The 13,578-nt window shown below is 34.4% G+C and overlaps 1 protein-coding gene across 2 annotated transcripts in view; it reads left to right on the top strand.

Moving 5' to 3' along the window:
- The window catches only part of LOC100775894 (AT-rich interactive domain-containing protein 4), a 9,070-nt gene extending 1,182 nt beyond the window's left edge, over positions 1–7,888 (top strand). Inside the window, exons 2-16 of one of the 2 annotated variants that reach the window (XM_041013701.1) lie at positions 37–177; positions 294–485; positions 577–630; positions 1,088–1,176; positions 1,525–1,795; positions 1,916–1,972; positions 2,569–2,600; positions 2,864–2,999; positions 3,094–3,267; positions 3,670–4,236; positions 4,405–4,542; positions 4,631–4,729; positions 6,098–6,198; positions 6,299–6,389; positions 7,489–7,888. In XM_041013701.1, the coding sequence (XP_040869635.1) occupies positions 37–177; positions 294–485; positions 577–630; positions 1,088–1,176; positions 1,525–1,795; positions 1,916–1,972; positions 2,569–2,600; positions 2,864–2,999; positions 3,094–3,267; positions 3,670–4,236; positions 4,405–4,542; positions 4,631–4,729; positions 6,098–6,198; positions 6,299–6,389; positions 7,489–7,584 (2,238 nt within the window). In that variant the 3' untranslated portion in view covers positions 7,585–7,888. Of the gene's footprint in view, positions 1–6; positions 178–293; positions 486–576; positions 631–1,087; positions 1,177–1,524; positions 1,796–1,915; positions 1,973–2,568; positions 2,601–2,863; positions 3,000–3,093; positions 3,268–3,669; positions 4,237–4,404; positions 4,543–4,630; positions 4,730–6,097; positions 6,199–6,298; positions 6,390–7,488 lie in introns of those variants that run through there. The other variant, XM_003546481.4, reaches the window with a different exon arrangement.
- Positions 7,889–13,578: the final 5,690 nt, after the last annotated feature.

Here is a 13,578-nt window from a genome sequence, read left to right as displayed (position 1 = left end):
GGAGGAGTTTGGTTACGCATGATGTTGCATTCTCAGGGTGTGTCAAGACATTGTAGTCTCCTTGCTGTCCTGAGTGGTAAATCACGTGACATTAAGCAAAAACAGAAGCAGGGTACTGCTTCTGAGGATCAATTTCCTTATCCCTTTCCAGAACTTTCTTCCTCTGGTCGTCTTGAGGTGACCACTGAGTTTCCATTGGTGTAATATTTTGTTTTGTTTTCTGTTAACTGTTGGCATTGAGAATATTTTTATTTATATCTGAAGTGGAATTTTAACCTTGTGTGTGAATTCAGGTCAAGGTATTGACCAAACCTACGGCTGATGAACTCGGTCGATCTCTTGAACAACTGCAGCCGGATTTTGTTTACCTGCAAGGTCAGCAGCTTGAAGATAGCGAGGAAATTGGGCCTCTTGTATGGGAAGATTTTGACCTGTCTGTCCCAGAAGCCTTGTGTGGATTGTTTTCTTCCAAAATACCTAATACTGTGAGTGTTGTGTGGATGATTTTGTTTCGTGATTGTTTGACACGGATAATGTAATGTTTGATGACCAATCTATTCCATGATGTTGCTGCAGGTTTATTTGGAAACTCCTAAGGGAGAAAAATTGGCAGAGGCACTCCTTAATAAGGTCACATTGATAGCAGGCAATCTAGAATTTTGGTTTTAAATTATATTAGATATGGAAACTAAGTTGTGTTAGTTTTAATTAATTAATGAAGTGGTGGTTAAACCATATTTACATGATTCGCTAGTTTTCCCCAAGACTGCAAAGTGGTAATTGCATCCCAATTCAGGGTACTGGTACTCCCAAATTAGCGTATGGATTATGCAATTTTTAATTAGAGCATACTGCAAACTTATACAACATGCCTACTAACTATGTATAGTGCATACCCCCCACTTACCAATACTTTGTAAGGCCACATACTGTGTACCAGTACCACCAGAGAGTATTGTGAACCTGGTAAATATGGGTTAAACTAGCTGGCTTAATGAGAACTGTAAAGACGCTACACTCCAATATATTGGTTTTTAAGTTCCTTTACTCGTGAAAAATATTTAAATTAAGGTTTTTTGTTTTGCAGGGAGTTCCATACACTATCTATTGGAAAAATGATTTTTCAAAGTATGCAGCTTCACATTTTCGACATTCTTTTTTCTCTGTGGCACAGAGGTATAGTCATCTATTATCTTGGCTGTCATGCTTTACATATATCAACAATTCCTGGTTGTGCTTCTGTTTTTCAAGGGTAGCAATAAATGACAGTCACCAAACTTCTTACCGTCTAACTTTGGCTTTTACCAATGAAGCAATGTGACGATAAAATGTTTTGGAATTTCAGTATTTTGGTCTATGTAATTTGCAATGTGGCAAGTTCCAACAATTGGACACAGTTTTCTTATTTTTATTTATTTATTATTATTTACTTAGGTATTGGTTAGAACGTACTTGTTTAATCACTATAACATGCCTGTATCTTCCAATATTATGTTTCTAATTGTTGATATTATGCATTTGTAGTACATCCAGCCATACATGGGATGCTTTTCAGCTTGCTCTGGCATCTTTTAGACTATACTGTGTACAAAACAATGTCTTACCTTCTAACAGCCATAAGGGTGCTGGAAAGCTTGGGCCACAAATTCTTGGGGTTCCTCCCAACATTGATGTCAGTCCATGTGTAGCAGACATGAAGGAAGAGGAAGGTTCACCGGAGACTATTTCTTCTCTAAAGATATATGATGATGATGTGAACATGAGATTTCTTATTTGTGGAGTTCCCTGCACATTGGTAGGCCTGGATAGCTTAGTTACTTAATTTTCATTAAGTTTGTTATTGCTAATAGTTCTTCCAATGTGACCTACCTGTTATAAACTGATTCCATTTCTTTTACTCTCTTTTCTTCAAAAGGATGCTTGCTTGTTGGGGTCATTAGAGGATGGACTCAATGCTCTTCTATTTGCAGAAGTAAGTTTGTTGCATGTGTTTACTTTGATTTCTTGGTTTATCTGCTATTGCTTTCTGGTTGCTAGATCATTCCTTTTTATTTTTTCCATACAAAATTTCAATATGTGGCCCTTCAAACAATTTATAGTAATTACTATAGGATAAGTTGTGATGAAATTCTGCATGCTTTCCCTTTAGAAGTGTTGTATTGAATATAGTTTTATCTGACATGTAAGTGATACTGTCATATTGAAGAAAATAGTCAAGTCATACGACAATTTTTCACCTTGTTTAGACAAAGTAACCCTCATCCAAAACCAAGTCTATGTGCCAAAAGATGCAATTGTATTTCCTAAATTCATTACTTTAGTCCCTTAGCTTGCAAAGCATCATTCCATTTTGGTGCAAATGGCAGTGAAAAAAGACTAAAATGAATGAATTTTTTCCAAGTTAGGAACTGAAATGAGGATAGGTGAAGTCAAGGACTAAAATAATAGACATTTACAATCTCAGGGACTAGAATTGGGGTTTATTACAATTTAGTGACTATAAGTGTTTCATAGATTTTTTTATTACTCATGTATATTTCTCTTTTTCCATTCTTGATTTTTTTGCAGATACGTGGATGCAAACTTCACAACCGGACAAGGTATTTTGATGGTTCCGACTTCTGAGTGTTGGTGCATGTGTTCTATTATCCTTTAGCATTCAGTGGAAAATATGCTTGTTTGACTGGGGTTTTATTATTGACTGTCAAACACATCCACATATATAATTATTTTAGGAGTATTAATCGTTTAGTTTGGAACTATTATGGGGTTTATTTTATTTATTATTTTTATTTGTTTTTTTTTTCTTTTATCAGCATCTTATTCTGTTTATTAATTTCTTTTGCTGTTGTATATTTTATAGTGCAACACCACCACCTCTCCAGGCAGGAACATTCTCACGTGGTGTAGTGACTATGCGTTGTGATATATCAACATGTAGTTCTGCTCATATATCACTTTTGGTGTCTGGTAGTGCAGACACTTGTTTTAATGATCAGGCATGGGTGAATTTGCTGCCAGTGTTTGACATTTTACATATATGATCTTTTAAACTTTTTACTTACCTATCACTTATTTTGGGTATATCCTCAGCTTTTGGAGAATCATATTAAAAAAGAGCTGATTGAGAAGAGTCAACTTGTCCAGGCATTTCCTAATCATCAACAAAGTAAAGCACCTTCATCCGAGCCTCGAAGATCAGCCTCAGTAGCGTGTGGATCTAGTGTGTTTGAAGTTTGTATGCGAGTTCCTGCATGGGCTTCACAGGTTAATTGTTGTTTCTCAAGGTTTCGTCTGTCGGATATAGCTTTCTAAAATATAATTTAATGGATCTTAAAAATTATTTTTAATCAATGAAAGGGCCTAGATGGAGGCTTTTGCTAAAGATATTTGTGACTTCTGCTTTGCCATTATATTTTCCAGTTGACTGGTTTATGTATTTTAGTCCAATTGTTAGGCCTATAACAGTAGTTTGTTTACTTTGTTATTGTTCCAATTGTTCTGTTTTTCACGGAAGTGACGGAACATATGAAAATAGCCTCCACATTGTATTGGCTTGATCTTTTAGCAATTTCATGCTGTAATGACATGACCCTTGTTAGTTCCTTTTTTCTTTTTGAATAATGAAACCTTATCTTTTGATTAATGGTTTTTGATATTTGTGCACAGGTTCTGAGACAGCTTGCACCCAATTTGGCATACCGCAGCCTTGTTATGTTGGGAATTGCTAGTATTCAGGCATTGCCAGTTGCATCTTTTAGTAAAGATGATGCCGAGCGCCTTCTTTTCTTTTGTACTAGGCAGGAGAAAGAAAACTGTCCTAAGGATCATGTTTTCTCTGGTATTCCAAGTTGGCTGAAGCCTCCACCACCCAGTCGAAAAAGATCTGAACCATGCTCTAGTTCAAAGTCTATTAATGCTAGTGGCCGGGGAGTTGAAGCTATTGGCAGTCATAGACAGAAATTTATTGTTGCTTCTATGAGGCCAATCCCTCACTCTAATAGACACAAGATTCTCCCCTTTTCTGGATTGTCTGAGGGTACAAGATATGATGGAGACCATGGAAAATCAAATCTACCACTTGCTCTTATTAAGCATAATGTTTCAGGCCCTACTTCAGTTACAAATAGGAAATCTGTGTCGAATTCATTTCAAGCTCACCAGATTATTTCTTTGAATCCACTACCTATGAAAAAGCATGGTTGTGACAGAGCTCCAATACGAGCTTGCTCTGAGGTGATTTACACATTTTCTATTGTTGACCTTTGCCACTTCCATTGATTTCATGCCCTGTTTGACCCTAACCCAGTGTCAAATATTGTATTATCAAATTATCAATGCATTTGATGTCAAATCTAAATCTAAGTTTTTCTTTTTGTTTCTCCCTGATACATTTTCTTGCAGGAGGAATTCTTGAGGGATGTAATGCAGTTTTTGATACTTCGGGGGCATAATCGTCTAATTCCGCCTGGTGGACTTTCTGAGTTCCCTGATGCCATTTTGAATGCAAAACGCCTTGACCTGTTCAACTTGTATAGGGAGGTAGGAGATTTGTATACATAAAGCTAAATGCATACTGCATAGTAGTGTAAAAAGTAAAATCTGTATCTAAGACACTTAAGCATTTCAGGTGGTTTCAAGAGGAGGCTTTCATGTTGGAAATGGTATCAATTGGAAAGGGCAAGTTTTCTCAAAGATGCGCAATCATACTATGACAAATAGAATGACAGTATGGATCCTGATCTTATTTTTGTATTTCCTTTATCATGACATTTCCATGCATTATATCCATATGTATAGGCTGATATCATTTTCATAAAATTGGCCTACAATTTTACTAAAGTACTGATCATTCCCCTCTTGTTAGGTGTTCATATTGTTTGAATTTTATAGTAATGAATAGTAATTCTTTCTTATCAGGCATCTTACACTTTTTGTTGAGATGGACGTTCCTAATATAGTATATTTTGCTCATATGAAGCATTCGGTTGTTTATCTTAGTTGACAACTGTGGTATACACTACATTCTTTAAAAATATTTAGGCAACTACTGCATCGTATCCACTGCTTTTTCATGATTTCTCAAGTATTAGGATTGTGTTCATATTCTCACATTTCCTTCTCCTATTCTGCCTTTTGCATTAATGATCTCCCATTAATTGTGGGGAGGTCTGTAATTTTTCCATGCTGGGAGCTGCTTTATTTTTTCTATTGTGTTAATTTTACTATTTTTTTTTTCCATTGGCAAGATGACAAAAGTTGATTTCCTGGCTGTATTTTATCTGAGAATCCAGTGATCCCTGAAAAGTGAAATTCAATCGATGTAGTAATGCACTAGTGAGTGCCATTATAAGTATTAAGCTCTGTTTGCAGATGCCGAGTTAGATTTGGTGTATCCAAGGAACCAAATACTCATTGTGCTATAATCACTTACAATGCAAGTTGCATGATCCATTATCCGCTTTGGTACGGCAATTAAGCCAAAGCAGTATTATGTGACTCCTGCCTTTTGCATCAGAGTAATATTTGAATTGCATATGTTTCATTTTTACAAAGTGAAAAAGAAAATAAGGAGGGCTCATTACTTCAACTAGTCCCCATGTTCTTCAAATGGATCTCTTAGTTGTTGCGAGGGTTGCCCAAAGGCAATATATAAGGCATACCCAGTAAAACTTACAAGTAAACCAGATATAGAGATGGCAATTAGGGTTGCTGTTTCCATTATTAGAATTCTAAAGTTTCAAGATCACAATAGATCTATAGGATAAGATCCTTATATTTACAGCGAAATGGTATACAAAGTCAACAGATCTAAATGAATAAAAAATAGTATTTATGGTTACGCAAACCATTGAGGATAATTCTAGATCTGGTCCCAGACGAACTGTTGTAGGGGATTTATTGAATTACCTTGTGGACGATTTTATGTTAAGTTTATAGAGCTTTATAATAAATGGGATATAGCATTTCCCTTTTAGTTGTGTTTTGCAAATACTTGCTTTGTGCATGTACTACTTTCTCAGCTTTTCTTGGAATAATATTTGAGATCCACATTCTATGCATTCTTGGAGACATTGATAATTCTTTTTTCTATCAGGGGGTTGGCAATACACTCAAAAGACATTATGAAACTTATCTCTTAGAATACGAATTATCTCATGATGACGTAGATGGAGAGTGCTGCTTGATGTGTCACAGGTCTGTCTCTATGTCTCTGGTCTCTCTTTATATCTATAATGTGGAGGTGGCCAAGTTCTGTCTTATTGACTATCATTTACCTTTCATGTCGGGGTAACAGTAGTGCAGCAGGTGACTGGGTGAACTGTGGTGTATGTGGTGAGTGGGCTCATTTTGGCTGTGACAGGCGGCAAGGACTTGGAGCATTTAAGGTATTACTAAATTTTGACTTGAGTGAATGCCTGGTTAACCTAATGGGTAAAGATTAAAGAATTGCATGATTAGTAAAAGCCCTTCAAAGAGAGAAAACTTTCTTTTAATTTTTTGGACCCTTTGCAATTTAAAACATGCATATTGTTAGGATATAGGGAGAAGGGAGAGTTAATTAAGATAGTTAGACTATTAATGAGTTAGTTAGTTAGTTAGAGGGGTTTATTAGATATATATAGGGGAAGAAGGATAAGAGAGAGGGAGATTTTTTGTCATTGTAAATTGAGCATTAGCTCTTTGTGAAGGGGAAACCCTTGGAGCTAATGCTCAATTTACAATGACAGAAAATCTCCTGCTCTCCTATCCTTCCCTATTTATATCTAGTAAATCCCTCTAACAAACTAACTAACTAACTCATTAATAGTCTAACTATCTTAACTACCTCTCCCTTCTCCCTATGTCCTAACACATATCGATGTAGGTTAGTCTTTTCTGTGATGTGGTTGCTTTTGTTGTTCCTTTGGGTGGGTTATTAAATTGCAAGGAAGCAGGTTGTAATGTTTAAGCATGAAGCTAGTAAGTTTTGGCTTCTTCTTATAGGCAATACTTAACAAATTTTGGTTGGATTCTTTCCATGTACATTGGTAATACCAGGTCAGGTTGCAACAAATGGTTGCAGATGCTTGTGACTTTGTGTTTGATGCATTAATATCAGCTACTGTCTTTGTTTCTTTCAGATGGAAACTGAGAAAAGAAGATGCTTGTAACACATTCTATTATACTATTATTGTTTGAAATTTACTGAGGATCCCATTGCCTATTTAATGAGTCTTGTGATTTTTAGATTCTCAATAAATTTCAGCCAATAAAAAAGTATGTTTGAAAGAGGTGTTGTTAGCATTTCTTAAGTAAAGAATAATCACATCTGAGAAATGGAAACAACTCAAACAAGTAAAGAACAAATTGATATCCATTTCCCAGATTGTATCCAGTGTCATTCATCGTATGCAGATAATTTGTGCATAGTTATGTGATTAAATTTTATGAAACATGAGATGCAAACTATATAATTATTTTTGACCAGTGTATAATGAATGGCAGGACTATGCTAAAACCGATGGGCTGGAGTATGTTTGTCCTCGCTGCAGTGCGTTAAAATTCAGTAAAAAATCCCAAAAAACTGCAAATGGTTATTAAAACTACAGGTCAAACAATGCTGTCCCAGAGCAAATTGTACATGGCAAGTGTTAGATAGATTTACTTACACATCCGTTGTGCTGGGACCCTTGTCTCAATTGGTAAGGGTAGGTTCTAAGTACTGTAATTGTTTCACTTATGTTAAAGCTGTAGAGTTTTGACATGCTATGGTCACCTCACATCTGAAGCATGCGTATTTTATTTGGTCAAAGGTACCCATACCTAGTACAAAATGGGGGTCGTCTTGTCGTACACCTTGGGTACACTTAGGTATTCATTGCAATTATTATTATTATTTTCAAAATTTGTAGGCTTCTTGAGTATGACATCAATGACACTATAACCCTTGTTGATAAGCTTCTCAATAAACTTATAGGAGCATAAAATAAAAAGAAACATGAAATAAGTTTTTTTTTATAAGTTAAAATTAACTTATACATGATCTAATTTGTACAAGAACCTGTGTGTCTGATATGTGCATTAAACTTCCAAAAGCTTATTTTTAACTTGTGCATAAATTAATTTTAACTTATGAAAAAACTTATTTTATTTTTGTTTCTTATCAAACTCATTCATCTTTGTGAGATGTTTTTGTTACAGTTAAGAAATATTTTATATTTTTTATCAGTCGAAAAAATAAAAAATAAAAAAAAGTTAGGACCTAGTTCTATTTACACGTAGCACCTTCTAACAATAAAGAGGAAAATTGCGGGGGCATTGTGCCAAGGTGACAAAATCAAGATAAGAGGGAGCTCCTTTCTTTCTTTGCAAGCCAATTAGCGTAGGTATTTCCTTCATGATATATATGTTGGAAACTCAACGTTCAAGCGTGTGTTTGGATCATTGGTGGGGCAATCTGAAACGAAGGTTGTAGAAGCAACAATACCCATGCTTATGTGGTGAAGCAGTCTCGGTCTTTGTGCTACCACAAGTCTACTAACAAATCAAACACACACTAAGTCTATGACATCAAAGACAAATTCTTTGTATCAACGAGGCATAGGGTTGGATTGGTTGAACTCCTTGGACCCACAAGTTTAAGGTAATCATAAAGTTAGATTTGCTATACTTGACCTTCGAAGCCATTGGAGGCCATGAGCCCATGATTAATTTCAAATAACTTGGCATTGGGGTTGCTATTAGTCCCATTGTAATTGCTTTTGGTTCCTACTTAGGGACTGATGACTTTATTTTATTTCGAGAATGTTTTTTTTCATAGAATCATGATTTGGTTAAATAAAATATACAACAAAATTATGATTTCGTTACATAACCAAATTTGCACCCCCTTATTATAATAGAATCGTGATTTCATTATATAATATATAATAGAATGACAATTCCCAAATAGACAATTTTGTTGTATGTTTCATTATTTTTTTATTACTTTTTAGACAAATGTAATGGTTTTTATTTTATTGTCTTAGTTATGATAAAGAAAACACAGAAGAGAAAAAATAGCAGGAAAGCAACGTGAATATCTATTTGGGAACTGTTAAAACATGTCTTTTATTAAATATAACTATATTTAAATACACTGAAATAAGAGAATAAAAAGGTCATGCTCCATAATTTTAGGAGCTACTACTAATAATAGGAAAACAAAATTAGAAACTAACTTATCGACTAACAGCAAAATAATTGATTTGACTTATTCAAACTAACACTACTTTGACAGCTTCTCAAAGGCACGTTCTCAACACTCCTTGTCTGGGAGACTGCAAACTCCTAGTTTCTTCCTCTGCAATTTAAACTGTTGAGAGAAAATGACTTTGTAAACATATCAGTAGCTTCATCTTTAGTTTTATAATAAATTAGACTTACGTCTCCATTTTCTTGCACTTCTCTTAAGTAAAATAACTTGACATTAAAGTGCTTTGTCTTCGCATGAAATACAGGATTGTTTGGTCCATCTAGAGTCATGAGTTTTGGTGGAAGTTATTATGCACTTGCCATAGTTGATGATTATACTAGATATACTTAGACATTGTTCATCACTCATAAAAATGATGCATTTCAAGCATTTATGAAACTTGCAAAAGTTATTCAAAATAAGAAAAATCTCAAAATTATTTCTATAAGGAGTGATCATGGGGGAGAATTTGAAAATAAAGAATTTGAAATGTTTTGTGATGAGTATGACATTGAACATAATTGCTCTGCACCTAGGACTCCTCAACAAAATGGTGTTGTTGAAAGGAAAAATAGATCCTTAGAAGAAATAGCAAGAACCCTATTAAATGATACTCCTCTTCCAAAATATTTTTGGGCGGAAGCCGTTAACACTACATGTTACATCCTAAATAGGGCTTTAATAAGACCCATCTTAAAGAAAACTCCTTATGAATTATTCAATGGTAGAAAACCAAACATTTCACATTTACATGTCTTTGGTTGCAAATGTTTTGTATTAAATAATGGAAAAGAAAACTTAGGAAAGTTTGATGCCAAGGCGGATGAAGGAATCTTCCTTGGTTATTCCTTGCATAGTAAAGCATATAGAATATACAAAAAGAGAACTATGAATATTGAAGAATCCATTCATGTTTCCTTTGATGAGTCTAATGTTATTTCTCCAAGAAAGGATGTGTTAAATGATGTTTCAGATTTCTTAGAAGAGATACATACTCATGAAAGGGATTCTAAAAGAAAAAGAGATGAAAGCAATAAGGATTCTCAAGACTACGAAACTCAAGCAAACAATGATCTTCCAAAGGAGTGGAAAGCTTCCAGGAATCATCCTCTTGACAACATTATTGGTGATATCTCTAAAGGGGGTAACAACTAGACACTCTCTCAAAGATTTATGCAATAACATGACATTTGTTTCTATGATAGAACCTAAAAACTTAAAAGAAGCCATAATAGATTATCAATGGATAGTTACAATGCAAGAAGAGTTAAATCAATTTGAGAGAAATAATGTTTGGGAACTAGTTGAGAGACCACATAACTACCCCATTATAGGAACAAAATGGGTATTTAGGAATAAGTTAGATGAACATGGCATAGTCATTAGAAATAAGGCTAGGTTAGTTGCAAAAGGATATAATCAAGAAGAAGGAATAGATTATGAAGAAACTTATGCTCCTGTTGCAAGACTAGAAGCCATTAGAATGCTCTTAGCTTATGCATCCATTATGAATTTTAAGCTTTATCAAATGGATGTTAAAAGTTCCTTTTTAAATGGCCTAAAGAAGAAGTATATGTAGAAAAACCCCCAGGTTTTGAAAATTCAGATAAGCCAAATCATGTTTATAGATTGAAAAAGGCACTATATGGTTTAAAACAAGCCCCTAGGACATGGTATGAAAGACTAAGCAAATTTCTCATAGAGAAAAACTTTTCTAGAGGAAAAGTGGATACCACTCTGTTCATAAAGAAAAAGGATGATGATATTCTATTAGTTCAAATATATGTTGATGATATTATTTTTGGATCCACTGATGATTCTATGTGCAAGGAATTTTCTCTTGATATGCAAAAAGAATTTGAGATGTCAATGATGAGAGATTTAAACTACTTCCTTGGGCTACAAATTAAGCAAACCAACGAAGGCATATTTGTCAACCAAGCCAAGTACTGCAAAGAACTGATCAAAAGATTTGGGATGGAAAATTCAAAGCACATGGCCACACCCATGAGCACTGTCTGTTACTTAGATAAAGATGAATCTGGTCAGTCTATAAACATGAAACAATATCGAGGTATGATTGGATCTCTTCTCTATTTATCTGCTAGTAGACCAGACATCATGTAGTGTATGCATGTGTGCTAGATTCCAATCCAATCCCAAACAATCACACTTAAGTGCAGTAAAAAGGATTATCAGATATCTCTTAGGAACTATTAACCTAGAATTATGGTATCCTAAAAACTCTACATGCAACTTAATAAGTTATTCTGATTCGGATTTTGCCGGATCCAAAACCGATAGGAAAAGCACTAGTGGAACTTACCAATTTATAGGATTTGCTCTTGTCTCATGGCATAACAAGAAGCAAAATAGTGTTGCCTTATCCACTGCCGAAGCAGAATATATTTCTGCTGGCAGTTGTTGTGCACAAATCTTATGGATGAAGCAACAATTGTCTGATTATGGAATTATTCTTGATCACATACCCATTAAGTGTGACAATACCAATGCCATTAATCTATCTAAAAACCCAGTACTACATTCTAGAACAAAGCATATAGAGATTAGGCATCACTTTTTAAGGGATCATGTTCTTAAAGGCGATTGTGTTTTAGAATTTGTAGATACTAAAAATCAACTTGCTGACATCTTCACCAAACCTCTCCCAAAGGAAACATTCTTTGACATTAGAAGAGAACTTGGTCTTTTAGATGCTAGTGACTTAGATAAATAGGTGTTCATTGTGTTTTTTGTCCTTTTGCTATGTCTGTTAGCATATGATATATGTTTGATTTTTTTTTATGCACTTTGACTTTTTGATGTTGCCAAAAGGGGAGAGAAAAATTGGTATTTTAGAAATCAAGATATTATATTTACTATTTTAGAAATCAAGATATTATATTTACTAAGTTTTAAATTAAGCATAAATTCAAAAAGAAAGGGGGAGAAAGAGATGAGTGAACGATAGATCAAATATTGTATATATTCTCTTGATTTCAGGATTTTCATCATCAAAAAGGGGGAGATTGTAGAAGCAAAGCTTCCAAGATTATTTTGATGATGCCAAAGATTATTAAAGATCCATTCAAACAAGATTAAAGAAATCAAGAAGATTCAAGTGAAGATTCAAGAGAAGACTCAAGATATGGAAGAACCTCAAGAAAAACATCAAGATAAGTATAAAAATAATTTTTCAAAGAAAAAATTGAATAGCATAATTTGTCCAAAAAAAATTTTCAAAGAAAAATCTTTTACCAGAGTTTTTACTCTCTGGTAATCGATTACCATAAGGCAGTAACCGATTACCAGAAGCCCAAAATAGTTTTATAACTATTTTACAAAGTAGTAATCGATTACCATGGGCATGTAATCGATTACCAATATTTTTGAACGTTGAATTTCAAATCTCAAGAGTCACAACTTGTGACAAAATATTTTCAAAATAGTGTAATCGATTATACAATATTTGTAATCGATTATCAGTGGTTTTTGAACGTTGGATTTCAAACCACAACCTTTGATAAAATGAACTGTGTAATCGATTACACCATTATGGTAATTGATTACCAGTGACTGGTTTTGAAAAATTGCCAAGAGTCACAACTTTTAAAGTGACTGGTTTTGAAAAATTGCCAAGAGTCACAACTTTTAAAGTGACTGGTTTTTTGAAGAAATTGCCAAGAGTCACAACTTTTTTAAAGTGACTAGTTTTGAAGAAATTGCCAAAGGTCACAACTTTTAACACGGTTTTTTCAAGAGCCATCAAATGGCTATAAATATGTGACCATGACACGAATTTCAAAATGCTTATTCTGAACATCTTTCTAAAAGTTTTTGTTCAACACTTGCTTTGTCAAGAAAAGTTCATTAGGCAAAAACTTGTGATATTCTATTTTCTTCCTCTCCTCCATTCTTACAAAAAGCTTTTCAAGAGACCTACTCTTGGTGACTGTTTTCAAGAGAAGGTCTTCTTGATTTACAAACACTGAACACAAGGGACCAACATTCCTTGGGTTCATTGCAAGAAGCAGGATTTGCTTCTTGGTTTATCACTGGGCACAAAAGACCAACGTATTTTGGGTTCATTGCAAGAAATGAGTATAACTTCTTGGTTGTTATCATTGGACACAAGGACCAATGTTCCTTGGGGTTCATTACAAGAAGTGGGAATAACTTCTTAGTTGTAATCACTGAACACAAAGGAGGGAAGTCCTTTGTGGTTCATTACTTGTAAAGGATTTTATAAGGATAGTGAAAATCTCAAGCGGGTTGCTTGGGGACTGGTCATAGGCATGGGTTGTGGTCGAACCAGTATAAATCCGGTTTTCCATTCTCTCTTTCCTTAATCTCTTTTACTT

The sequence above is a fragment of the Glycine max genome (assembly GCF_000004515.6).
Source record: "Glycine max cultivar Williams 82 chromosome 15 unlocalized genomic scaffold, Glycine_max_v4.0 Gm15_scaffold_113, whole genome shotgun sequence".
Lineage (NCBI taxonomy): Eukaryota > Viridiplantae > Streptophyta > Magnoliopsida > Fabales > Fabaceae > Glycine > Glycine max.
This window is presented reverse-complemented; position numbering and strand designations above follow the sequence as displayed.